This window comes from Thunnus albacares, chromosome 18 (assembly GCF_914725855.1).
Source record: "Thunnus albacares chromosome 18, fThuAlb1.1, whole genome shotgun sequence".
In the NCBI taxonomy this organism is placed as follows: Eukaryota; Metazoa; Chordata; class Actinopteri; order Scombriformes; family Scombridae; genus Thunnus; species Thunnus albacares.
In genome coordinates, this window is record NC_058123.1 from 14,320,825 (window position 1) to 14,344,802 (window position 23,978).

A 23,978-nucleotide genomic window follows, 5' to 3' on the forward strand; every position below is an offset into this window, starting at 1 on the left:
CATTAATACCCTAAATAAATCATGCTAGACACATACAGATATTCACATCTGTCTTTTGCCTGTATTAACACTAGCATTCATAACTTATTTTCACTGATATTTCTACTGTTTATATTTTGTTATTGTTGAGTCGTGTCAAAGAGGAATTTCTGTTACTATGTGACAGACAATGAAGTTTCTTGGATTTTGAATCTTGAAAACGTGTGAACAGATTTCAAAGACATTTTGTGGAAAATGAAATAAATTTAGGGAAGTGATTTGTTTTTTAGTCCAAAATGCACATCTTGGATTTTTTAAATTTTTTTTAGAGGATTTCTCAACCTCTTGTCCCCAGTATTTTTTTTTTTACTGTTTTCTCATCAACTACTGCACTTACTTGAATGAAAAAAATCTGTCACATGTATTGCATGACAGTCTATCACTATGCGTCTGTGATCCAGATGGAGATTTAAAATTCCAAACCACTTTCTGTTATTAAAATGACTGAAAGATTTTAAGGATTGTGCAACCTTGGCAGAGGTATGTGCTCTCTGGGAGCTTTCTATTTGATATTGATTTTTATGATTGTTGTTGTTGTTGTTGTTCAAGCCATAAACTTTTTCACAACCGACTTCAGTTTCTGCTGACATCACCGTGACTTTGTTTCATGATCAGACAACTGTTGTCCATTAGTGTCTGTACAGTAACATGTAGAGGGCTGCATTGTGTGTGTGTGTGTGTGTGTGTGTGTGTGTGTGTGTGTGTGTGTGTAGGATATGGACTGTTGCCCAGGGTAACAAGATACTGTATAGCTGCACTACATTTAGCACGGGCAAAACCGAGAGCTGAGTGCTAACAGAATAAAGCCTTGGGGAAAGACTGGATGAAGTTCAGATGTTGCGTTGCTGGCCAACAGACAAAACAGACTTGGATGTTCAGCCTGGAATCATGTTCCCGCAGCTCAAGAGTAGCTTAAAGAAATCGACACACCTCTGCGCCATAAACCTGTAAAAACAACAGCGAAGTGGACGGGTCTGTATGTTTGTGATCAAAGCACCTGATTGCCAGCTGTCTTCTTCTTGTTCATTTGGTTGATCCTCTGCTGAGCGCTGCACAACGAAAAACACACACATCAGGAGATACTGTCAAAACACCACGTGAACTGATGAATCTGTGAGCACTTAACGATGCAGGAGCCACGCATTTAAATGCTCAACGCTGGAGAGAAAGAAATGAAAAACAGAAAAAACTCACTTGGCAAATCCAATGAAGTCCTCATGGTTGGTGTTCATGTAGGACAACTCAATGTCTATCAGCAGCAACACCTGAGCGAAGAGTGTGAGAGATGCTATCAGCGAATGCGCATTTGTTTTACATTTACTGATCCGACTTGGGGAAATTTTATAGCTTCACGAGAAATTTTGGTGTGTGTTACCTGATCCTTGGTGCGGTTTTCTCTGTCCCTGATGTGCTGGGTGACGATCCTCTCCATCTCCTCTCTCAGCATGGGGTACTGAGCCAGCTGTGAGCATAGAGCACAGTAGGTAGGTAGCAAAAAAAAAAAAAAAAACACACACACACGCAAGCACACACACAGTGTCACAAGCTTCAATAAACCACCACATTACTCTTCTCACTGAACCACAACACACAGTTCCACCATTGCAACAAAAATACAGAAACACAATCAAAAATGTTTTGAGGAGTTTATCCCAGACTCAGCTCTAGCCAATGCACACCCTGACCAGTGGGTGGATTTGAGTAAATTTAATGTGCAAAATATCTATTTGTTGCCAATATGGAACAAATGCAGAGGGATAGCACAAAGTCTGTGATATTGCCACACAAACACAGAATAAACAATGTTCCTGGCAGAAAAGCTTCCTTTTCCCAGCACACTGTGGGTCTTTTTTCCATGAGCTCATTGCAAACCCACGAACGCAGACATTGGTGGGCCTCCAATGTGACACAAACACATTTGGAGAAGTGTGAGAGGAAAAGAAGAAAAATCGAAACCAAAATCACAGAAAAGTATAAGCTGTTTTCGTGCAAGTTGCAATGCATCTTTCATGTCTGGCAGATGGTTTTGGAGAGTGAGTGGATATCAGTAGACTTCTTTTTTTTTTTTTTTTTTGATTCCCAAGTTGATTTGCTGCTTCCTGGGTTTAGTCCAATTACAAAGCACACAACATCCATAAAGAATAGATGCTTTATAATCATGGGACACACTGTTATAATAAATGCCAGTCTAATCACTGGCATTAAAACCTGTTTATAACATGGAATCAATTGTGGCGACTACATTTAGAATAAACTATAAATGAATAAAAATACATTCTGAGGTAATTTAAATATTCATTTGTTATGACTTGTCAATGCCAACGATCTTTCCAGTGAAGCATACAGCTTGTGCTTTTAATATTATAATATATCAAATAATAAATAATATAAGGTCCGATATTCAACTTGAATATCTCATCACAATCACACTGTATAAAAAGTCCAAATCTGTTTTAGTAAGAGCATAAATTTACAGTGTTTTCAACTTGGTGAGCAGCAGTAAAAGAAGACAATAGCAGCTGTAACAATGTCACCATTGTCTTATTATCAGTGGAAACACTGTTAACTGATTTGAGTGTTTTATGGGTTTTTTCTTTGTGAATTAGAAGTTGTGGAAACCACAAAAATGAAACATGAACAAAACAAAATTTGATAAACTGTATTTGATGTCCAAGCAACTGAAAAGAACATAATTTGTGCAAATAAAGATGCATTACAACTTGAAGCCTGAAAAATCTGAAGGGTTCTGTGTCTTAAAAAACACAACACAGTGGAAAGAAATGTTTTTGGTTGTTTTTTTTGTTTTTTTACAAACAAGGCTGCATGCAGAGATGCTCACATACATTCAGATTGACATGCGATGCAAAGGAGAAGGAAGGGAGGGATGGGATAGAGGGAGGGTGGAGGAAGACTTCAAACTGACCCCTTTGTGGATTTTCCCAAGCACTGTATATTATAATACAGTATCTTTAAAAACAGTAAGTCTCTGAAAGTGAAATCAAGATAAAAGTGTGACAGAGAGGAGAAATCCAAAGGAGGTCACGCTCTCTTTTGGTCATTTGCTTTGCGAGGAAGCAGCCGGTTCAGAGGGTTAGAGGACGACAGGATGGAGAGGTCGAAAAAGAAATTTAAAAAAAAACAAAACGGTAGAAATAAAAAGACGCTCAAAGAACGTCAATTAGTCAGTGAGTGGAACTACACAATCAGTCACGCCACTTAATTAAAGCATACTGACAAAGACAGAAAAAATATGACTTTTAGAAGGATTTTTAGACATCATGAGGTCAAATATAAAATAAAATTATTGAACATGCAATGTTGAGACGCAACACTTTATTAAATTGTCAATATGTGGCCAATAATTGACAGAAAACAAAGAACAAAGAAAGTGAAATTAAAATGTGGATTATATGGTAACACTAGTAAAATCTTGGATAAGTAAGGATAGACCGATATCTGCTGGAGGAAAGATTTGTGTATTTGTTATACCTGCTTTCAGCGTGTAATAAGATCTACACTTTTAAATTCTGATATTTTTTATATATTATATATTGATTTTCCATTTTTTTTTTTTGTTACGAGTGGGCATTTATTCTCAGTCACTTTACAGAATGAATTCATTGTAATACATTGAACATGAGCTGGGTAATCTTTTTAGCCATGCTAGCGATGTGGCTTTAGGGATGGTGATGTTAGCTGATCCCCTGTCTTTTCATACAGCGCCATCATCAGGTGAACATTTTTATTTTATTTGTCCAATACTTTGTTTTACAACTAATTAGTCATAATACCTGCAAAGCTAATAATATTCCATCAGCCTTATAGTACTTTGTGCTAATTAGCAAATATGAACGTGCTACCACGCTAAATAAAATGGTGAACATGGTAAACACTAACCTGCTAAAGTTTAGCATATTTAGCAGCTAAACATAAGCATGTTAGCATGTTAATTATAACCTCAGAGTGCAGCTAGCATGGCTGTCGACTCTTGTTTTAGTATATTTATTAGGCATAAATGAAGGCAAAAAAAAAAATCCTATTACAATTCGTGTTAAATTTGGTAAAGTATTATAAAAATCAAAAATCTAAGTCAACATATGGTTCATAATTTGTAGGTGCAGTTTTTACAAATGTCAGCTTAAAATTTTAAAAGTATTGGGAAGTAAATCTCCACCAAAATGTGTCATAAATGGTTAAATTAATTTTGGCTTTATGCAATAAATTGCACAAAATTATTCATTAAAAAAACGTCCATGTAACTAAACAGCAAAGCTGACCAAGAAGTCTCCATCATTCTCCCTATTAAAGATTTAGAAAGAAAAATAATATTCAACTCTCATTATATCTATTTAGATCTAACAGTCAGTCTTCAGCATAAATGCCACTTTTTGGTACTATACTTTAAGGAAGCAGTTTATGCCTGGTTTTGTTATTTCTCTCACATCTCCTGCTATCAATTATTACTGGAAAATTAGCGTCCAGCCATCGGTCTACCCCTACCTGTTAACAAAGATAGTGAAAGTGGTTTGGTTCTCTTTGGCATTTTACCTTTTGACTACACTTTTGTATGGTGAAGGTGAGTTCGCTGACTACCATATCTATACACTTCAGTGTGGGCTCCTTCAGCTTTTGGATCTGCTTTTTCACTATAGCCTCAAAGGCGAGGTCAGGGGTGAACAGCCCCGTCCTGTAGGGATAGGCAGGCGGCACGGGAGACAGGGGTAAAAAAAAAAAAAAAAAAAAAAAAAAAATTAAAAAAGGAGAGAAAAAAGGTGGAGAGAGAGTTGCAAAAGGAAATTTTAAAAAAAGCAAGTGGAGAAAAGGGAGTCAAATAGAAACAAGTGATGGCGAGGGAGAGGGACAGTACATGGATAAGGTGGATAGAAATCGGATATGGAACAGAAGAAACAACATATTTAAAAAAGACAAGGAGTGTGAGGGTTGGGGGTGGGGGTGGAGGGGGGGGATAAACAGCACAGAAGGAAGAAAATGCAAGTGAGACATTTGGTTTCCCCTCAAGCCATTCTAAAACAGGACAGAGCTGGAGTCTCTCTCTATCAATGAAGAGCAAAGAGAAAGAGAAGATGAGAGAAAAGAGAAAGAAATAGAGAGAGGTCCCAGCCTGAACAACTCCAACAGCCAAAAAACTCCAAGCGACGCACCGAGAGACCGCAGCTGTGCACCCCGGTGTTCAGCCAAGACACTCTGATCCCTCCTCCCTGATCCCCTTTCCCTGCCCATCCCTCCTTTTCCTCTTAACTTTCCAGCGGGAGCCTAATCATAACATATATCATCCCAAAGGCCTCCAGGTTGTTGCAGTCCAACCGCTGTTGAAATTGTTTGGTCACAGAGGATCAATTTGGATAAAGACTACTACTCTTTCTCTTGGCCACACTCACAACCCTGAGCGAAGCCCCCCGAGGCCTGTTGAAGTGCACTTAAAACATAATCGTCATGGCTCCTGTCTGCTGCAGGTGCACGGCTGCTGTCTCACACACAAGGAAGTCTGGACGCTGAGGTCATCCAATACGGCTGCCAGTTATTCATAATAATTGACACATGATCTTCCAAACAAGTGTATTACTTTGTGCACAAGCGAAGGTGGAAAGAGTATCTTGCTCATGGTTTCTGAGGAGGATTATTTTGTTAACTTAAATATTTCTGAAGTAGAACTACATCAGAGTTGAAAATTACTCAAGATCTTCACAGCAGTGGTCATATTTTCTTACGCTGTGTCCCAATTCTACACTAAATAGCAATTTTTCTGCAGGCTTTGAGTAAAGCAGTTAAGAGTGTGTGCATACCACAAAAGAGACAAAATCAAGTATAAAGTCAAAAGTCTGCATGCATAATTCAAAACTATTGAGTTTCTAGTCTGCTGTTTATGCAAAAAGGAAATGTAAGAGCTGCTCACAGCTGCAAAAAAAAAATCAAACAATTTGCTCCAGGTAGATCTGGAAAAACAAACAAAAACTAATCTAAAATCTTGTCATGCGATACGGAAGCCCAGAAGTGCTGAAAGATTGTATCTTTTAATCTTGTTATGCACACAAGATAATATTTTGCACACATTAGTGTCTTGCGCAAATAACTAAAAAAATAATAATAATAATAATAAAAAAAAATCTTATCATCACAGTACAATGACAGTTGCTATATATATAGTCCATACTATTAGAACATGGTGTGGAAGTGGGGCACAGCTCAAAATTAGCCTTCTGAAAAAAAACAGGCAGAAACAACCTGACTGAAGCTACTAATTATTGCTTTTCAAAGTGTATTTGAGTAAAATACTTCATCAAAAATGTAAAAAGTGAGTTTCCAGACTCAAAAAGGAACAAGACCATGAAAAAGATACTCAATTCTTGCAAAAATAATGCTGATAATTAGTTAGAAACTGTCCTGAAATATTATTTAATCAAAGCCTTAAATCTGATTCATAAATTAATCTTTTTTAATATCACTGACTCTTTTTTTGGCAACCATATATCAATAACCACTCAGCTTCCACACTGTTTTGTTTTCTCTTCAGCACAGCTCTCTACCACGGCAAGTCTGTCCAGCCAAACCCGTCCAAAGCAGTCCAGTACAGGCAGGCAGGTATACCACAGCCCACCCTGCCACTCCAGCCTCCTCGCTGTCTGAAAAACAGCGAAGGCTGGAGGGAGCCAGGTGGTTACAGTGGAAGGGAGTGAACAGCGGAGGGACTTTGCAGATGAGGGTTGAAAATAAAAAAAAAAAGTGCTATCCACTGTTTACTTTTATTTTTTTTACCTTTTTGGTACACTGCCTAACCGTATTGACTAGCTCAGAAATGACCATGTCCACACATTTGGTGCAAGGCTCTTTTATCTTCCCAATCTGCCTTTTCACAATGGTCTCAAAGGCCATGTCCGGGGTGAAGAGGCCAGTTCTGCTCGTCAGAGAGAGAACCAGCCACGGGGCCAAAAAAAGAGGAGGATGGTGGAGAGAAAGAAAGAAGGAGGGAGGAAGGTTGGGTAAAGAGAAAAGTGTTAATTGTAAAGAAATACCCCCCCATGTATGAGCTTTTCCCAAATGACAAACATAAACAGACACAAACTAGTGGGGGAAAGGGAATGGAGCCAAAATTTTCAACAAATCAACATGTGTAAGGAAATATCAAGTGACATTGGGTAAATATTAAGCAATTTCAAGTTATTTGTTGGCTACTTTGATTATATCCAGTCATTTTCCCTCAAAAGATGTTGAGAGTTAACGTGTTACTATAGACTAGATGGTGTGTTATTCCTGAGGAGGATGAATGGGATCTCACTTGACACTGAAAACTGAATGTATTTAATTTATTTCCATGGAGGAGTGAAGGTTTTTTTCATGGTTTCATTGTTCAACATTTCTATCTGATTGGAGTCAGTTGCATTACAACTGGTACAACTACTCAAGCACCTATAACGCCATTGCAATGGCAAATACATAGTTTATATAGTCCTGGACTTGGTTGCACTAGTTTGTACATAAAGTCTTTCATAAGTTCTTGGTTACTACAAGCAAGTTTCAAACTGCTGATTTATTAAATCAGGTTGCACTATTCAAACTTAAGAAATGTCTTAGCTAGTAAACTCAGATATGAAACAGACCTTACCATGATTCAAACTGACAACAAACAAACTTAAAAAAAAAAAAGAATGACGATTCATACACAACCTCCCTTTTTTGCCTTGGTAAGTGTCAACATCTGATTTCTGTGGGATTAAAGGTGCTTGTTTTAAAGGGATGGCCACTAGAAAAACCTGACAGTTTTGAAGGCGTGCCCTGGACCCAGATTATTTCAATAATATGAATGTGCCAAACCAAAATCTACTTTAGCACATGTCTGAATATGGACTTCCATGGCATTTTTTTTTAAACTTAAACTTGAATTTAAGCAACCAAATTAACCCAATTATTAATAAATTATCATCTGGTATTTCAGCAACAGGTTAGTGAAATCATTGAACAAACATTTAGGCAATTAATGTAATTAACTAATAAGGTTACAATATTTTTTAGTGAAATGATATATGTATATTTTCTACACGCAACTACTCATTTCTCAAAATACTGTAGCAAGAGAAAAGTAGATAAAGTTGAAATTAGTGGTAACATAAACCAAAAATATTCTCTCCATCATAGAAATAAATTAAATATTTCTCTGTAAAGCACAGTGATGTTTACACTTGTTACCTACAAACAGATGAGCAGCCAGACTGTAAATCTGTATTTACCCAGAAGTATAATTTAGACAGACCAAAGCACTATTTGGCACCAAATATAAACTGATCATTTTATGATGTTTTCAGTCTTATTGGATGATAAAGTATACAGTGAGAAAGTTGCAGAATTTCACCAACCAGACAAATGACTGACAAACACAATAGCATGAATAGACAAACAAACACAAAACACAAGGGTAGTAGTCACCTATCTGATCCCAAATCTCCTCTGTCAATTTTGTTATCAGTATGCAACAGAGCACTCAGTCTAAGTCTAGAGGTCTTGGCGATTAGATTGGCAAAGTCAGTTGGATACAGCAGAGGTGACTAAGACGTAGAAATAGAGGGAGGGAAGGAGAGACGGAGGGGGGAAATGAAGGGCGGACGTGCCTGATGCCATGAATGTTCTTGATGGCGTAGCTGATCTCCTTGCGGAGCTCTTTCTCATCAAACTCCATCTGAAAAAGAGATAGAGAGAACATCAGGAAGCATTAAGAGCTCACACAGACTCACATAAACTAAACTCATAATATATGTGAAACTTTCCGCTCGCTAGACTCCTCTATTCTGTATTTTTTTTCTACAAATTTCCAAATACCATGTCAGCTCATAAAACGCATGTTTCGAGCTTATTAAGAACCCACTTCTACTCATATATGCCCTCCGTTGTTTTTGTTGTTTTTGTCAGTATGATCCATATTTTCCACAAATTAGACCAGTGCAACAATATCTAAGGGGTTGTTAGACGATTAAAGGAATAGTTTGACATTTTGGGAAATACGCTTTTTCTTGCCAAATGTTAGATGAGAAGATTGATACCATCTCACATCTGTCTGTTCAATACAAAGCTCGAGCCAACCGGTGATTAGCTTAGCTTAGCTTAGCATAAAGACTGGAAACAGAGGGAAACAGCTAGCCTGGCTCTGTCCAAAGTTTAAAAAAATCTACCAACTACTGTAACGCCTCTAAATTTTATCTGTTAGCATGATGTATCTTATTTGTTATGAAAGCAAAAAAAACATTTATACAGAATTATATTCATGTTTTCCAACTTTTTTTGTCTTTTTCTTGCAAAATTACTGGATAATTTGACCTCTTCAGACCTTTAAAAGTGATTCAAAGTAGACTCTATTTTACAAGTAATGTAGGAAACCACAGGGTTAGACCAGCTATGCTTAACCGTTTCTTAAATGTCTTGGCTGCTTTTATGTTGCAAACCTTAATCACAGATTTGACTCTTTTGTTCTGTCTAACAGGCTGTAACACTGAAAGTTGCTTTCAAGCTGAGCTACTATATAAAAAATCTGTTTTTAATATGTTTGTCCAAGAATCTCACTTTTTATTTACTGCAAAACCACAATCTTGCCTCAATACATTTTCATACTAACTTCGAATGATGGATTATAAACATATAAAACATAATGATGAACTGACTTCTATCTGGCAGACAGTGGGGTGTTCTGTGTCATGAGTCAAGCTTTTGGTTAGGAAGCAACCTGCTCTGTCTTTTCAGTGAGAAACGCACAGGGCCTTTTTTCTGCAGCCTCTGTCCCAGACATTAAGATTTATATCCTCAGAGGGAGGGCGAGAGAGGACGGATGGATGGACGGATGAAAGGAGTGAGAAGAAGGGCTGACATAGAGAAAATGAAAAAGGAATACATGTAAAAGAGGGGGTGAGGTTTAGAGAGACAGAGGTCAGAGAAGGTGGATGGAGGAAGGACAAGCTCAGGGTTAAGATGATGAAATGCGAACACACAGGAAGTGGGGGAGGGATGTAACGTGGATGGATATAGTGACAGAGTGAGGAAGGTGAGGTGAGGGAAGTGAGAGTGAAGAGACGACTATGGGAGAGGTAGTGGTTAAACAGAGAGGGAGGAAACAAGGAATGTTTGGGTCAGAATAGCCCAGAATAAAAATCCTGAGGGAGGACTTCTCTCCTTCTCAGACTGGGAAATGATATCAGAGAGACAGATGCAAAAAAAAAACCCAGAAAGAGCTTGTTTTCTCATAAATCAAGATGCCTTTTTTCTTTCGTCAATATTTTAGTACACTCCAATATTCTCTCTTTTTCTGATTCTGAGTATTTCCCACTGTATCAATAATACTTTATGTGCTATATATCACTATCTCTTATTACCCATGCTAGCGGCATGCACTTTTGGATGGCAATGTTAGTCTGTCGGTCTATCGAGCCAGACCGAAATATCTCAACAACTAAAAGATATATTGTCATGAAATGTGGTAAAGATATTCATGGATGCAATAATTTCATGGATACAATACAATACAGATGTTAGCATGCTAAACTAAGATGGTAAACATTACCCCTGCTTTTAGCATGGCTTTCTATGCATTTATTGTATGCACTGTTTACTTTACTCTGTTTATGTAGGATACAGTACATGTTTTTTCATCAAAACATCATGATAATAAATTTTCTGTAAACTGGACAGAGAAAGGAAAACTTAGACTAAACCAGTGTCAGATAATATATACAAGATCTGCACACAATGTCATGATAATTTCATATTTTTATGTTTTCTTGCATTAGATCTCAGTATATTTATTAAAATGTGCTGACTCATGAATTATACCCAAAGCCATTTATTTTGTGCCCTATGTTTTGGGTCACTAAACATGTGATGGTACCCATATCAACCTTTTACTGTATGTGCATTCCCTGATTACCTTTTGTCTTTTTTTTTTGAGTAATACTCAAAAAACAGTATTATATTTTTGTAATTACGAGATTTCAAACATAGGAATATAATCTTACACTATACTGTCATACAAACCATTTGCATAGCTTCAGTGAGGATTACCAATAAAACAATCAAACCAAATCACATGAATAAACACAAAATCTGGCACATACACACCTTGACCAGTTCAAAGGGGAAGCGTTCATGGAAGATGCGATTGATCCTGGCACCACCTGACAGCTCAGCCGTGTCAATCTGATCCCCAGAGCCCTCTATACACTTCTCAAAGTCCACAGAGAACTGCTGCACCATCCTGCAGGGAGATAGTGGAACAGATATCAATGAATCTATGTATCTATCAATGTGCCGATCTATCTCTCTGTCTATCTATGTGCTGAATCTACTCACTGGAGCAGAGCCTTGGTCTTGCGAGACGGATCATCAGGTCTGAAGTTCTTGTACTCCTCCACCTCCTTCTCTATGGAGAGAAGCTGACTCTGCAGCTTGGCCCGCAGAGCCGGCAGGGTGTCTCGGATGTGGTTGGTCAGTTGCTGTGTGGGTTAAAGGTCAGAGATAGATCACTGGGAATATGGGGAATGTTGGACAGTCCCTATATATTGCTTTTTTAGTTACCTGATTGAGGGTTTTCTGGAGGTATGGAGTGCCCATACGGTCAGCCAGGTGTCTATAAGCAGGGTGAGAGAGAAAGAACTTCCTCTCAGCGGCCATAGCAGCATTGATGTCCTTCCTCCCATCTATGTCCTTCTGGCTCCTGTTTACCACACCAATGTAACCTGGACACAAAGAATCCCACGGAGATTTACAGTACAGAAAACCAGATCCAACTCTTTTCATAACTTCCTGGAATTTTATGGAGCAGACTGGAACGGATTCAATGCTTGTGGACTGACTGGTAATATGAAAGGGAGATAGTATACTGTAGTCTTGTACCAATCTGGAATCGTGCTGGACTCTTTATTTTCTACATATGAACTGAGTTTAAGCAGCCAAACCCAGAATGAACAGCCCCTCCAGGACTAAAGCGTTTAAAAACTGTGTTTAATAATGTTTGGTTGAGCAAAACCACATTTTAAGAGACTTTGGATTAAAGAAAAGAATATAGACGAAGGATGAATGGAAGAAAGACAGAAAGGAGGGAGGGATTACATGAATCAAAAAAGAAGAAAGAAATGACAGAAAGAGAGAAAGGAAAAGAGAAACAACCAGGAGAGTTCAGGTCAAGCAGATCCCATTTCACCTCCAGTTAAGTTTTCTCATGCATCACTCAGTTAAAGGCTGTTTCATGCTCTATAACTAATGCAACTGTGAGCCAGCAGGCTTGTAAATGTGAACATCCACAGCATTTAGACGGAGAGAGACGGAGAGAAAAAGACGGGGGGAAAAAACATAGAAAAAACAAAGGACATGGAAAATATTCAAAAGCACATGCCTGGGTCCTAACCAAGTGCAAATGGAAAAGAAAAGTACCACATCAGCACATTGCAATAAAGGGCAGCCCACAAGATACATGCAAGCTCTTTTCCAAGACAGTGTTTTTCTCTTTGCCCACTGCCACCTCTCCCTTACAACTCCTCCTATATACCTTTCTGTCTGTGCTTTGATTTCTCACTCAGTATTGTTTTATTACGCCCTGTTCCCTCCATTTCTCCCTCCCTTTCTCTGTTTTTTTTTCTTTTTTTCCCCCAGTGGTTGGAGCATTTGAGTACAACTGCCTTATTACCACAAGAGGGAAACAGTGTGTCATTGCGAGGGCCCTGAAGTAGAAAAGAGGTACTGTTTGTGTGCTCACCCCTCCTGAGTGGAAGCAGCTTATTCTCCAGGATGTCCTTAGCGTCTGTCCCCTCGTCCATCAGGTCCAGCTTGGTGATCACACCAATGGTCCTCATTCCTACATGCACACACACACATACACACAAACCAGAATCAATATCATAGTGTAAAATACTCAATACAAAAGTCTTGCATTTAAAATTTGACCTAAATAAAATTACAATATTATTAGTAAAACCTACTTACTACTAAGTTATGTAGAAGGGCACCTTTTAGAGTGTTATATTAGTATATACAGGATATCATGGACCTATTTTTTTTTACTTTATATACTTTTGGGCAGTTTATTCTGTAACTAGGCATCATATTTTAGGAAGTGATCTCATATCTTTGGAGTAAACATTTCAATCTGAAAAGTAACTAGGAACTATCAAATAACTATAGCGGGTAAAAGTAGGCCTACAATAGTTCCTTCTGAATTGTTGTGGAGTAGAATTACAAAGTAACACACAGTAAAATGGAAATACTCAAGTAAAGTATCAGTACCGCATTGGTCTGAATATAAGAATATAAGTATTTTTTCCTGGAAATACTGGAAAAAGTGGGATCGTCTTATATTCGCAGTTTAGACAATAATGTGTTCACAGCATCAAATATTGTTTTGGATAAAGTTACGATGTAAAACCGACTTGCATTGTGGGTTGTTTGTAGCTTTAATGTTGCTAGGCTAGCGAGTGTCTTAAAGTCTATTTATAGTGAGTGCGTTAGAGTCAGTCAGTTCTAAAAGTGTTTTATTAGTCCAGTTTAACCTGCAGGAGTTTCTGAAAATTCATGTAAGGTATTTTTCTGTCACGGAGAAAATAAATTCATAACAAATTAAAACAAATCCAAAGTGTCTTCCGACATCTCTACCGCAGAAATGGAATATGTCAAGCTGCCAAATACCACTGTCACAGATGATAAGGAGTTCAAAAAGACAAACAGTCTAATAAATGTCAACTGCCAGAGAAAATTATTTTTGACCACTTCCAAGAGCCTGGTAGGAGAGTGAGTGAGTATATAACTATACAATGATGTAAGTTATATTCAAAAAGTAATGATATTTTTCCAAAAACAGTTGTTTGAAAAGGGGGGGTCATCTTTTAATCAGGGTCACCTTATATTCGGGCCAATATGGTACATCAAAATTATACTTAAAGAGGACGTATCATGCACATTTGAAGGTCTATATTTATATTCTTTATATTCTACTGAAGCATCTTTGCATGATTCACAGTTTAAAAAAAAACAAGCTAAATTTATCTCACATAAACAAACAGTAGATTTCAGTTTTTCTCGTTCTTTACTCAAAATGTCAACTTCTCAAATACATTTGTACATATTCAAGCTGATCCAATCAAACCCAGTCTGAAATAAACAAGTGGACAACGTGAACAACCCAATTAACAACAACAAAGACTAACTGACGGCCATGTGTGGGCATGCACCCACGCAATCTGATGTCAGTTTGATGGAGGGGTAGAGGTAACATTGCAGACAGAGCGTTCAGATCAGGATAAAGCCCTGGCTTTTGACTTTCAGGGAGCATTTTCACATACACTCACCTCATGTTATGGAACTTTGACCATGTTTAACATAGACATCCAACATTATAACAGTATATACAGTAAATGACAGAATATCACAAAAAGCATGTTATGTCCCCTTTAAGTTTGTTTCTGTACATTTCTGCAAACTTTGTGTGTGTGAATATGTTTGTGTGTGTGTGCATGCATACACTCACCCTGAGGGTCGACCTCTTTGGCAATCTTTAAAGCGTCAGAGTTGGCCAGATCAGAGTTTGCCGGGGAAACGGCCAGCATCAGGCAGTTGTCCTTGGTGACAAACTGCATCAACATTTCTCTAATCTGGGCCTCGATATCTGCAGGTTGGTCGCCCACCGGCACCTTGGTCATCCCCGGCAGGTCCACCAGCGTCAGGTTGAGCACTGTGAGGAGAAAAATAGAACAAGAGGACTAAGAGAAAGCTACCACTTGCAGGAGCTTCTTCAGATGCACTGTTGCCAAATAAAAGGCCTGGATGTACAGCCGTTAATTTATTGATGTCAGACATGGAGAAATGACAAACTGGATCCAAATCAGAGTGTGTAAAAGTTTTAAAAATCTACATTATGCAAGTCAACCCAAATTCATGTATACATAGAGTTGTGTCAGTCTCACCATGAGGAGAGTAGACACGCAGGTTGATGGGCACAGGGGAGATGCCCTTGTTGGCTCCGGTGATACGGTCGGTCTCTGCCTCGATCTCCTGCCGGACTTCATCAAAATCTATGAACTTTTTGCCCTTACAGTGAAGGAACTCAGCAAACTCTGGAAGGGACAAGAAGAGGAAACAGTTGTAAAAAAAAAAAAAAAAAAAAAAGGGAGGACAATAGTAGATGATTAGAGGATGATTAGACAACGACAAACAAAGACAGCAGAGAAGAAAACAGAAAGAGGACCTGTTGAAAAATAAACTATGAGGCCTCAAATCAGTTTTTCATTCAAAGAATTGAATAAATAATATTATTTTTTTATTTAACATAATCCAGCAGCTATGACTGTATATTCAAACTACACAAGGGCAAATTAATTTCCGATTCACACCACGATCAAGCCGCTTATAACAGACTGTGAATAAGATGTAACTATGGCAACATGAGGATATTGTCTACATCTCCCAGTCTGTAGAGACGGATGGCGTGGAAAAGATGTTGAGGGACCAGGTTTTCCCTCGAAGAAGTGAGCAAGGAGGAGGAATGTTTAGCATGCAGCGGGGAAACGGGAGGGAGGTTTACACCTGTGGGAGCTAAAAGCTGCGTCAGTTTCTTAACTGCTGTCTCCTTCCAGGAAGAATCAATGGAAACTATTTAAAGGAACAGGGCTGTTAGGCATTACACATTTCCAAATAAAATACAAGAACGATGAGAAAGGAACAAGTGTAGATCTGAGTCTAACATAAAATGGCTGAGTCTAATAGCTATAAATTAAAGATGCTGTGCAGTCTTCACAGTAACAGACATTGACTGCTGAAATGAAAGCTCAAGTGCCTTAAGATGTAATTCTTTTAATGGCCACTAGATGCTGGCTTACAGAGAGCAGAGGAAACAACCAACTTTTCTCTTTGAAAAGTGTATTCTTGCCTTTTTACTTCATTCCATTACAAGGACAATGAGGTCTATGTATTGTGTTTGGGGCTTGACCCATCCCAGCTCCTTTTAGGCTCCACACTGCAAGATGTCGTCAAGTGACAAGCCTCTTCAGGTTTAGAAACGTCTCTTCAGAAGCCTTCACTGATATTATGCTCATGCTTTTCTACAGTGAGTGAGAGCTGCTGAGACAGCATCAGCTCATGCACAAATATCAGGTGACTTTAAGTTACAAATTTTGACATGCAATAATAGTACTACGCATCTCATGACCTGGAAGACAAGAACTTCAATGGATGTTTATGGGGATTTTTTTTTTTTACCTGTTGGAGAGTTCATCAGCTGCAGGACCAAAGGACGACGGGTCACAATGCCAGAACCACGGGGAAGGAAATCCCTGTAACACAAGAAGACAGATGGTCAGTAAAACCAACAACGATGCAAAAGGACTAAAATCAGAATTAATGAAATAACTGTAAGTCATGTTCTAAAATTCTTCGTAAAGTATAGATATTACAGCATCATGAATATTAGTGAAAATATAAATACTGTACAAATAAACCCATTAAGTACATTTGAAACCCAAAAGCTGTGTCCTTGTGAATCATCAAATGACAAAAAGCCCATTAGTTACTAATAATGAATCACCATCTTGATGCTTTGGGAAAGCTTCAGTGTTATTCCCTCTGGAGATCTGTGCAAAGAACAGAGAACGTGTGCATTTGCATGTGTGTAAGTGTGTGTTTGTGTGAGAGGCGCAGAGCTGAAAAACAACAAATCCTCACACAACAACTGTGGTCCCACCAGGCTACAAATCCATTAGATTTACTGCTGTGCACTTTCTGCAGGAACCCTCTTTTATGGGAACATCTAATACAGCAGTAAAATGGTTAAAAGTTATGGCTAAGAAAATATTAGTGTCTGAAAGTTCCTAAAGATTTTCCTGGATTAACCCTGAACCCTCAAAATCAAACCCTGCCAATGGAAACACCTTTCTTTCAAGTGGTGCACATTAATGAAATGTTAACACTTGGTTACACATAAAAAATGATAATTTGTTTGTTCTAGCAATAAAATTTAAATTGTGTTATATGAACAATACAGTCATGCAGATAATCCAAAACATTTTTGTCTTTTCTTGTACTGAAATGTCAGAATATTACAGACAAGACAATAACACAGTAGAAATAAACTGTTCATGAATTATGATTGTAGAGCAAAGTGAGTCACAATCATACACAATCATGTAGAGAATTATTTGAAAAGCAGAGTTAAAATAGAAGAAACTGACATTTTCTTAACACTTTAGCATTTCCATGTTTGTAAATTCAGCAGCAGCTGCAGCAGGATGGAGAAATCACCAAAAATGATTGCAGTAAAAAGCTACAAAGCTGATCTATTACGGCCATTTGCACAAGCTTCACTATTCCCTTTTAGCAGTTTCTCCTTCTAAAGTGCTGGCTATTAAAATATGTGTCATTGCTGTAGCATTTACAGTGTTTCTTCCAGCAATCTGACTTGTCTCTTACAATTTCTGATAAGTTAATTAACAAAGAAATGATAACAAGTAACAAGGCACGAGTGATTCTTTTCAGTGAAAAAACCTGTAGCGTTTTCTGTTTTGTAATATTAGATTTTCTGTCCACCTACTCTTTTAGTTAGACGATTGTGTGTATCGTTGTGTGAGTTTGTGTAGCACAGAAATTAACATTTACATCCGTTATCAACTAAAATACTGCCCTGATGTTTCTCAGCTGTTAAGCGTGCGTATGTGTTTGTGCGAACATGTGTTTGTACAGATGACCGCCTGCCTGCATGTATTCATGTTTCTCTTGTGCACAATACACTGTTTTCTTTGGGGGTTTTCAGCTGCTTATGCAACATCAGCGTCAACTCGCCACTGGCACTGTGTGCTCCTCTACCAGCTGACATGACAGTTCTTATTCAGTGATGCGTGGTGGGCATCTGTGTGTGTGTGTGTGTGTGTGTGTGTGTGTAACAACAACAAGGGGCTGTTAGGGACCCATACTGCTGTTTTCTATCTAACCTTGTATAAGAGCAGTTTATTACATTATCTTGCTGTTAGCTGGACTACAATTCAAATATATGTGTGTTCTTCACAGCTTGGTGCGGCTCCTGTTTTCTATCATTCATTGTTATCTAAAGATTGATAAAGTTGAAAATGTCTTCAAATTGTGCGAATTGTGCGATAAACTCTTCAGTATCTCATGAGAGGATTTTCGCTCACTTCATACTAATCATCTGAAAGACATGAATAAGAAATAGATGAGGCCACTGTTTGACCCTGAAGCAAAGCCTGAAGGCAGTTGGGAGACATGAGTCATGAGCCGAGAGTTAATAAGAGCTGAGTGTCTTTTGCTCAAAATAGGAAAAGCAAATTCAGCAGATATTAAACATGGACACCAAATGTATCCGCCACTGTCTCCCATTATTTGTTGAGTCTTTCTGCGTGCATAAGCTGCTGAGAATTTGGATGTTGCAATTCTGAATAGGTACATTCAGCTCTAGTTTTAATTAGATCAAAGGCATCAGTCGCTGCAACATGTATCTACTTGTGCTCACACTGCTGCTATAAACAGTGCACATTCACATATAAAGTACTTTTAAATCCACTATGTAGGCATCATAGTTTGCAGTTTAGTTTGCTCTTTTTTTTGCATAGTTTGCTCTTCCCGTAGCTGGGCAAATCATAACACAGCTGTGGACAGTGGTTAGTTGCATACTTTGTGATAAAGCAGCAGCAGAAAACAAGCAGGAAACTGTGTTTTTTGTTAATGGCTCTCTAAACAGGAAGCTCCTGGTTGTTGTTTACTCACATTGACCAGTATAACTGGAAACTTTCTGTTTAATAACTACTCAAACTGGAAATTTCTGGTGTTTATTTGCTCATGCTATTCTTCAAGTTCTTTTCTAAAACACAATGGCACCTACATCTATTAGTGATAATTGTCTATTAGTAATAGACAAAAGACCATTAAGTCAATTAAAAAACATCAAAGGTGGCAAGATTTGTAATTTCAAATGAAAGTGAATGTTGTAATCTCTCAAAAACGTGCAGGTTGCTGTTTCCTGTAGATCAGTTTTACTCAATTCTTTTCCAAGCTGCAGTATGTTACAATCAGTATCAATATATGAGGAGAATGTGACAAACAAGCTTTCACTGTGTGATTGTCAACATAACCCTGAAAACACATCATAGCTAATGTTTGCTTACCGCTCACATGTGCCGCTCTCGATACACAGGCAATAGGGAGCTTCATTTTACTGTGTCAATGTTTGTTGTTTTACCTCTGCCTAGTACAACAAAGGAAACCCTCCTCCCTTTCTCTTGGCCTTTATGTGTCCATCTGCTGGTCTACCTGCCTGTGTGCAACTGTGTGTGTGTGTGTATGTGTGTGTGGATCTTTCTTTTTCCCCATTTGGATGCCGTTTAGAGAAGACAGATGGCCTTAACTGCAGGTCTTCTTCTCACTCCACTCCTCCTCAAACTGCCATTATGAGTATCCTCCATGTGGGGGAAGAGGCCACAGACAGAATCACACTCAAAAACACACACACACATATAATATATTTTGCCACACACGCTGCCACAATACTGAGTGTCTATAAGCCTGTAAAGTTTGACCAGAGGGAGGAATATGTGACCACTCAGGACTCTCCCCTCGCTGTCTCTCTGTACACTCATCATTTACCTAATCCTGCGGAGATGGTGGCAGTCCCCCTTCTCCACCATGTGACTACTAAAAGCACAGATACAATCCCCCGACAGTAGAGGTAAAGAGGAGAGGGCTGAATACGAGCAAACAAGGAGAAAAGCTGATTTTTTTTTCATCAGGAAGAGAAGATAGACAGTGACAGAGACTCAGAGTGAGATTTTAAGGTTACATCAATTTACCTTCTACGAGCACATTAGAGCACTCAGCAGTCACTGTCTGTCTAAAAGCACTTTCAGGTCTAAGACTGTATCAGGCAACAACTTTTACTCACTTCTATTCCTCCATCTTTCTATTGCAACCAACCATAATTATCAGTCGATACAGGAGGAGGAAGGTGTTTGTGTTTGTGTGTGTGGGGGGTGGGGGTGGGAGGGGGGTGCTGACTACACTGATGCAGGTCACAGGGTCAGGGGAGGTCATCACACAGCTGAGCCCTGACTTATTCATTTGATTGATTTCATTTTTTAGCATCTTGCGTCCTCAAAACGCATGAAAACAAGAGGATTTTACAGGATCATCTTTCAGAGTGCATTCAGCCATTGATTCATTCATTTTTTCTCTGTCATTTGCTGTTGTGCACACACACACACACACACACACACACACATACACACACAAACACACAAACACACACGCACATTGTCCAAGGTCACTTTTGGGCATATTACATAGACTTACATTCATTTCCTGGAGGCTTACCCTAACTATAACCTTAACCACTGACCCAAAAATCAGCATTTTAGCAATTTGGTACACAGCTTTTGCCCCCAATTGGACAAGCCGTCCAAAATTAACTGGTCTTTAGTCTGAAATTTGTCCCCAAAAGTAGCCTATGACAAACCCACATACACACAGTGTTTAGTGGGCACCAGCTGCTGTGGCTCATTGCTTCTTCTCCTTGTTGTAAACTGTGCATATTCAGTGGTGTACAAACAAAATGCAGGGTCACTTGACAGTTTTTATCAGTAGGAAAGAGCTCCACTTACAAAACATTTACATTTTGTGTGTTTTGTGAGTGTTTTTTCAAGCCTAACACACTTTTTGCAAGAAGAATTTGGTTTTCACACTATTGGTTTTGTGTTTGTCCCCTGGGAACATACTGTTTCTTACAGTATGTACAAATGCTGAAGAAATGTCATCTTATAACTTCAAATGAAGGTATTGTATCAGACATTTTCCAAGAAAACAACTTAGTTTTCATACAATACTTTGGCAACTACAGTTCTTCAGATTTGTTAGGTATATTCTAGCTCTTTTTTCCTCACTTTTGTTGTTTATTTCCTTGTGTTTTGTATGTCTTTATCTCTTTGTGATTATGTGTATTTTTGCTTTAAAAGAAAAGAGGGCCACTCTTCTCTCAATGGTATGTTTTTACATAGAAATGTAAAATCAGATTGTGTTCATGTTTATAAATGTTATAAATGCTTTAAATAACATATTGTAATAATTCTAATAACCCAAATTCAACAAGCTACTCTGTTGGTCTCTTTATGTGCGTTACATCACTTCCGACTCCCAGACACAGTCAGACACTGAGCCTCATCTAATCCTGCTTTAATGCGTGCAGCAATAACATCCCTGACAGTAGTGAACCAGCACCGCCAGGCAATTTTCCTTCCCAGCAGCGTTTAGGTCTTAGAAGGATGAGTCTGCTTTTTGATGATGAAAAGTGCACACACACGCGCGCACACACACACACACACACACACACACACACACACACACACACACACACACACACACACACACATATTGCTGTCAGCTACACTGGTACATGGACCCAATGAAAAGGCAGGTTGCTGGATAGTGGACATCCAGATTAGACCAGAGCCAATGGGAGAATGTATTGTAGGCAAGCTGCGGCCCAAACAGAGATTAGTGGTAATCCTCTGTAGCAGTATCAGAACAAATGGTCTCCTCTCCTCCTCTGTCTCTCATTTCTGCTGCGTTCACACTTTCTACTGTTTTTTTATAGCTTACATCACCGTATAAAACTGATTTCTAACTGATTTCCTAACTTTCCTGCAAGTTTCCTGGAAAGAACTATGAATATATATACATATATCTATATATATATATATCTATCTATCTATCTATCTATCTATCTATCTATCTATCTATATATATATATATATATATATATATATATACATACTAAAAAAAGAGACAATGTTCTGAGGCACTTTAGAAAGTCAGACTCATTTCTTTGAGTTTTTAGGAAATAAGTGTTTTATAGTAGTTATATATTTGTGTTGTGTTAAAGCAGTTGCTGATTTAAAGACGAATTCTCTTAAAAGAAATAAAATATTACTAAATATGACTAGAATAACTGACGGATTAATTTAAACCAAGATAAATATTAATTTATTATTGCAAACTTTGTTCTCCGTTTTCGTTTAATTGTATGCTTTCCTGTAGACCAATTTAGCATCTTGCATGTTCAGCTGAGCTGCTGACCACTGACATAATCTCACTTGGTTATGTTAGCAATTAACACTCCATTTTCCCTACATATGAATATTTTCTTGCGATTTAAATTTGATCTGACATTCAAATATATGTTTGTTAATTTGTTTTTTTAAAAAGACAGTTTACAAGCATCACAGCACTGCATTAAGCAACCACACACACTGCAATGATGCCACAATACAAAACAGAAAAAGAAAACAAAAAAGAAATAAAAATATCTACATAAATAAAACAGGAAACCAAAACAAAAGAGCACAAGGCTGTGTGACATGAAATTAAGGCTATATAAATAATATAAGCTTTATGTCGAAAGAGGCTGAGCTATGAATATATCTTTAAGATCCATTAACATAGTTCAGAAAAGTTTCCCATTTCATATGGTGCTTGTATAACCTACCCATCAAGGAAAATGAGACCTTTTCATATGCAGCCACTCTACTACTCAGACATGCACCGACTCCTTTCTTCCCGATTATCACTACCATCTTCCTTTGAATTAACAGGTACACATCAGTTCTTTTCTAGGAAATTATTAGGAAATGATGGGACTCATAAAGATCAGATCAATTTCACCAATTGACTTCAAAAAAAATCCCTCAGAAATCTAATTACGCTGATCCAGATCGAAGGACTTCAACAAAAATGTCCATTAGCTAAACACTTAAAGAATTATCACAAGACATGGCATAAAAAGTATGAGGCCACCACTGAGGCCACATTTGACTGAATGAAAACTACAGTATATTGTAACCTGGAAACCACAGTATATTCCATAAAGTGTTTATTTCAATATTTAATTTGTATGGTGGGTGGTTTAATTTATCACAGCGTCTCACACACTTCCTTGTCCTGTATAAATCATTAAAGGATTTTCCTTTCTCTTCTTGTTCTTCTTGATTTTATTTAAAAAGAATAAAAGCTTTAATGGAGCACTATATTGTCCTTGTCATTCACATGAGTGAAGCTGCTACTACTCATCAGAACACTTCCGGCCTTCACTGTGTTATGTAATCCATGAAACCAGCTATATATCATAAACTTGATCTCTGTGTGGGGGTTGGAAACATGCTGGAAGGAGGGAGAGAAAATGTCTGTGCTGTAATGTTATGTTCCTGTGTTGTGCTGGTGCCAGCAGCATTCACTGATAACAAAGTCCTTCAGTGCTGTATCGTCCTTGTGGGTTTGAGGACATCCCAGGAACACTTTAAATAGTATGTGACCTTTTTTAAAAAGAAAAAAAAAGTCTTCTTTTGCTACTATCAGCTGTTAAAGTAAACCTACATCCTTCTCAATAATTCTTATAATGTGCTCCTTCTAGGGCCCTTTGTAAAGAACTTGGACTAAAGCCAACAATAAAAACATAAATTACTTTGTGCCAAAACATCATCAAGTCAAACCTCAACTGAGAGGTGAAGCAACAAAAAGCTGCAATACATTTAATAAACTCCTAAAGTCCGATTCTGCTATTGTTTTTTTTTTGTTTGTTTGTTTTGGGTGGGGGAAACTGAGGTACCCTTAAATCTTCACATGATGATGTGAATATTGTGCATGAAAAACAATTCTCGCTAGCAAATGATAATCTATGGCAGTGGTTCTCAACCTGAGGGTCGAGACCCCCACGAGAGGGATTAATCTAAGCAGTGGTGAAGTGATTGGACAGGATAGGAGAACAGAAATAAACAAGCTTTCCTCTCATTTTTGCCTCATCTATTATGAATTAGTGCATTTTATCTCTGAATGCCTCTAAAACTTAAATAAATAAATTTAAAAAATTAAAAAAAATAAAACAAAAAAAAGTCCTCTTTCATTTAACTGGTAGA

General features: G+C 38.0%; 1 protein-coding gene across 9 annotated transcripts in view; it reads right to left on the bottom strand.

Moving 5' to 3' along the window:
• Positions 1–23,978, bottom strand: part of dnm1a (dynamin 1a) — a 59,935-nt gene that overhangs the window by 30,538 nt on the left and 5,419 nt on the right. For 8 of the 9 annotated variants that reach the window (XM_044334202.1, XM_044334199.1, XM_044334197.1 and 5 more), the window contains exons 2-13: positions 16,276–16,349; positions 14,985–15,134; positions 14,549–14,752; positions 12,785–12,883; positions 11,608–11,768; positions 11,383–11,525; positions 11,152–11,287; positions 8,661–8,728; positions 6,814–6,952; positions 1,415–1,501; positions 1,234–1,304; positions 1,037–1,088 (exon numbers count right to left, since the gene is read on the bottom strand). In XM_044334202.1, the coding sequence (XP_044190137.1) occupies positions 1,037–1,088; positions 1,234–1,304; positions 1,415–1,501; positions 6,814–6,952; positions 8,661–8,728; positions 11,152–11,287; positions 11,383–11,525; positions 11,608–11,768; positions 12,785–12,883; positions 14,549–14,752; positions 14,985–15,134; positions 16,276–16,349 (1,384 nt within the window). Of the gene's footprint in view, positions 1–1,036; positions 1,089–1,233; positions 1,305–1,414; positions 1,502–4,587; positions 4,727–6,813; positions 6,953–8,660; positions 8,729–11,151; positions 11,288–11,382; positions 11,526–11,607; positions 11,769–12,784; positions 12,884–14,548; positions 14,753–14,984; positions 15,135–16,275; positions 16,350–23,978 lie in introns of all 9 variants that reach the window. The other variant, XM_044334203.1, reaches the window with a different exon arrangement.